Here is a 4,629-nt window from a genome sequence, read left to right on the forward strand (position 1 = left end):
GAAGGAACTGGCTGAACGCCATAAAGCTAGACTGGAAGAGCATTTTCACAACTTCTAGAGGAGAAATAAACCAACTGAAGAACGAAACTTTGAAATTGGAACAAGTGTTGAAGAGCAACGATTCAGTTTTCGGAACATGTGTACTGTTGAATGATAGAACAGTGACAATCAGCATGAAAAATACAACTCCAAGGTATTGTAAAGTAGAGTGCCACCCTACGCAATGAGGGAAAAGATTGAACATGAGCTCAATAGATTAGAACAGAGTGACATTATTTGGAAAGTAGAACTTTCAGATTGGGCTACTCCAATAGTCCCTGTGCTAAAGAAGGATAGTTCATTTAGACTGTGTGGTGACTACAAAATTACAGTTAACAAGGAGATTGAGTTGAATAGATATCCTATTCCAAACATTGAAGATATTTCACTCAAGTTAGCAAATGGTGACAAATTCACTGAACTTGACCTGTCACATGCATACACACAGTTGGTACTCCATTCAGATTCAAAAAAGTACACAACTATAAACACACAAAAGGGTCTATGTTTTGGTATTTCATCAAGCCCAGGAATTTTCCAGGATGTCATGGATAGCATTTTTCAGGATGTGCCAAATGTTGGTGTATGTTTGTGTATACTTTGACAATTTGTATATTACAGGAAAAGATGATGCTGAGCATCTTCAAACCCTTGCAAAGGTCTTGAAAATGGTCGGTGAAAAAGGTATTAAAATAAATAGAAACAAGTGTCAGTTTATGTTGCCAGAAATATATTTTTTGGGCTATAGATTGAGCAATGAAGGTATCGGACAACAGCAAGAAAAAACCAGAGCTATAAAAGAAGCTCCAAAACCAGAAAACTGTCAACAATTGAAAGCCTTTTTTGGCATGGTAAATTACTATGCAAAATTCTGTGACAACCTTTCCAGTACTTAGGCCCCACTGTATAAACTCTTACAGAAAAACATGACTTGGCATTGGAGGAAAGATCAAGAGAAAGCATTTAGAGCCGAAAAAGAGGCTTTGTCGTCTGATACCTTGTTGATTCACTACAGCCCAAAGAAAGAATTGGTATTAACTTGTGATGCTTCATCAGATGGGCTAGGTGTAGTGTTATTATGATAAAATAGCAGTAGAGATTCAATTCTTAACTTCAATCTTTGCATGTACGAGAGTGTAAATGTTGCTGCTCGAAGCTCGAAGAAATAAATGATAACGTGAAGTTGAATGTAAGCTTCAATTTAATTACAAAAACAGATCAAATGAATGTTTCGAGTTTCCCTTTATCAACAAAACAGGATGAATGAAACACCACAGATGAATGAGATGATGTGGTAGTGGCGTCATTAAGATGAATAAACAAAACAATGGTTGGCAGGAAATATTATGCTCCTTTGTAAGGAAGCACGAATTAAAATAGAATACTATATATTTCTAAATAGTGTGCAATAAATTAAGTGAAAAGAGGGGAGGCAGGGAGGAACTGTGTAAAGCAGTTTAGAAAGTGAAATATAAAATGAAATATAAAAACGTGTAGACTATTCTTGGAAAATAAATATAATGGAATTGAAAATAAATACAAAAAAAATATAAAAAAAGAAATAAGGGATGTCGGTATAAGTATAATCATTAGTGGCAGCAGCAGCAGCAGCAGAAGGAACAGTAAGTACTTTTATTATTATTATTATTAATATTATTATTATTATTATTATTATTAATATTATTATTATTATTATTATTATTATTATTATTATTATTATTATTATTATTATTATTATTATTATTATTATTATTATTATTATTATTATTATTATAAGTAGTAGCAGCAGCAGCAGCAGTAGTAGGAGTAGTTGTAGTAGTAGTAGTAGTAGTAGTAGTAGTAGTAGTAGTAGTAGTAGTAGTAGTAGTAGTAGTAGTAGTAGTAGTTGTAGTCAAAGTTGTAATGATACTGATATATAATAAAAGGAAATGACGATGGATGGCCGAGGGGGAGGGCAAGAGACAAAGGTAGTATAATATTTAAATTAGGTCCAATCTCGAGTTCATGCCGTGAGGTGAAAGGGTGTTCAGTTTTAGTATCAGTTCTGCCTCCCTATATTTTCTATGTTGTTTAGTGGTGTGACAGAACTGAAGGACGGCAACTTGGATGTCGTACAATCCTCGATGACTAGACACATTGAAGTGGTGGGCGACAACCTCGTCGTTTTCAATAGAATGCAGATGTTGTCCAAACCTGTCGCTTAGTCTCTTGCCAGTTTCTCCCATGTATGTCTTGTGGCAACGTTTGCAGATTATAGCGTAAATTAGGTTACGATCCGTGCAGGTGAATGAGTGTCGGATGTACACTTTATCCGGGAATTTGATGGAATTTTCCACGAATAAGTATGGGCATGTCCTGCATCTGCAACGTCCACAAGGCTCCATCTTACGTTGATTACCGGCCATATCCATCGTCAAGTGGCTCCTAACTAGTATGTCCCTCAAATTACGGTCCCGTCTGTAGGCGATTAGCGGTGGTTTGTTGAATATATCCCTCGTTTCTACATGCTCCTGAAGAATCAGACGGTAGTTGGTTTTAAGATTTTGATGACTTCCTTGTTGTGTGGATGATTGGTGATGACTAGGATAGGTCTGTCTGTTTTGCTGTCACTGTTGTCAACTAGTTTCATGGCAGCTTCCCTTGAGATATTTTGGATTTTGTCAACCGCTTGTTTTAATATGGATTCAGGATAATGGAGGTTGCGGAAAAAGTCAAGCATTTTATCTTTTCCTACCGTGAAGTCCTCATCATCCTGGCAGATACGTCTTAGTCTGAGTAGCTGTGAAAATGGAATTGAATCCTTGCATTTGGTGGGATGTGAGGACGGGCAGAGAAGGTAGCTGTGACTGTCCGTTTCCTTGTAGTGGATAGACGTCTTGAGTCCACTTTGGGTGAGGGAAACTGCGATGTCCAGGAAGGCTACGTGAGTGGTGGATATCTGATGAGTGTACTTTATTGCTGGATGGAAGTTGTTGAGGGCAGTGATGAATTTGTTGAGTTGCATTTTAGTCATGTTGGTAACGCAGATGCAATCGTCGATATATCTTTTATAAAAAGCTGGTTGGTGGTCGTCGTATTGGGAGAAAAATTTAAACTCGAGGTGGCCCATGAATAAATTGGCGTACGATGGTCCCATTTTGGTGCCCATGGCCACTCCCGAGATCTGATGTAAAAATTGGCCGTTGAATTCAAAAGAGTTGAGAGTCAAGACTAACTCTGTAAGTCGAATGATGGCATCGGCATTAATTTCGGGTAATGGGTGTTTGTCGATGAAGTATCAGATGGCTTGTAATCCGTCTTGATGGGGAATGGAGGTGTAGAGGCTATGGACGTCCATCGTAAATATGAATCTATTGTCGGGTTGTGTGAAGCTGATGTCACGGAATAGATGAAGGGCGTGATTGGTATCTTTAATATATGTGGGAAGATTGATGACGATTTTTTTTTAAGATGTTGTCAAGGAAGAGAGAGATTTTTTCTGTGGGGCAGGAAATGGCCGAAACGATGGGTCTTCCAAGGGGCAAATCCGTGGCATTTTTCATTTTGTGTATTTTAGGGAGCATGTAAAAACAGGGATTTCTGAGTTTGCTGGGTGCCAGAGTTAATATATTGGAGTTATTGGGTACCAACTTGTCTTCGATGAGTGTGATGATGGATTTGTGCACGATGTCGTTGTGTTTGATGGTGAGATCAGACGGGACCGATGCGTAATAAGAGGTGTTATCTAGTTGTCGTTGGGCTTCCTTCTTATATAATTCTGCATCCCAGACGACAACCGCTCCCCCTTTATCCGCCGGTTTGATGATGATGTCTTTTCTATTTCTGAGGGAGCGGATGGCGGACCACTCTTCCTTCGTCAAATTACTCCGTTTGATGGGTGGCACCCCGCCTCCCCTCTTTTTACTTAATTAATTGCACACTTTTTAGAAATATCAAGTATTCTATTTTAATTCATGCTTCCTTACAAAGGAGCATAATATTTCCTGCCAACCAATGTTTTGTTTATTCATCTTAACTACGCCACTACCACATCATCTCATTCATCTGTGGTGTTTCATTCATCCTGTTTTGTTGATAAAGGGGAAAGACGACACGTTCATTTGATCTGTTTTTGTAATTAAATTGAAGCTTACATTCAACTTCACGTATTATTTATTTCATGTACGAGAGGGATCTCACCTGGGTTGGATGCAAGTGAAGGTAGGGTGGATCCTGATGGTTGTTCTTGCCGAGTAGAATTTTGACTTTCCACATCTGGATACACCAAAAAGAAAGAAAATAAAACCAATGTCATCTTTTCGTCCTCTCCTATAAGCACAAATGCAAATGAGGTGTAAAATCAAAGATAAAGATAGGCACTTTGATAACTCCAGTCCAGTGGCCGCCGATAGGCTCACTGTAAGGTGAAACTCGTTTTTTGGAACTTTATTTTTGACCCTTTACTGTTTTGGTCACCATGGCGTTATTTGTGAACCTATGTGACTAACTTTGGTATCATTATAAAGGGCACAAAACAAGCTTTCTAACGGTGTATTTCATTCTTAATTCCTGATTATATTTCTCAGAAAGCTTATGTAATAAAAATTTATA

General features: G+C 38.0%; 1 protein-coding gene across 1 annotated transcript in view; it reads right to left on the bottom strand.

The window, feature by feature from the left end:
- LOC144975890 (sodium- and chloride-dependent glycine transporter 1-like) overlaps nucleotides 1–175 on the bottom strand; it is a 16,775-nt gene extending 16,600 nt beyond the window's left edge. Inside the window, exon 1 of the mRNA XM_078920076.1 lies at nucleotides 76–175. Within this exon, the coding sequence (XP_078776202.1) occupies nucleotides 76–175 (100 nt within the window). The remainder of the gene's footprint in view (nucleotides 1–75) is intronic.
- Nucleotides 176–4,629: the final 4,454 nt, after the last annotated feature.

The sequence above is a fragment of the Berghia stephanieae genome, chromosome 6, assembly GCF_034508935.2.
Source record: "Berghia stephanieae isolate SIO BIC M18660-M18661 chromosome 6, UCSD_Bste_1.3, whole genome shotgun sequence".
Lineage (NCBI taxonomy): Eukaryota > Metazoa > Mollusca > Gastropoda > Nudibranchia > Aeolidiidae > Berghia > Berghia stephanieae.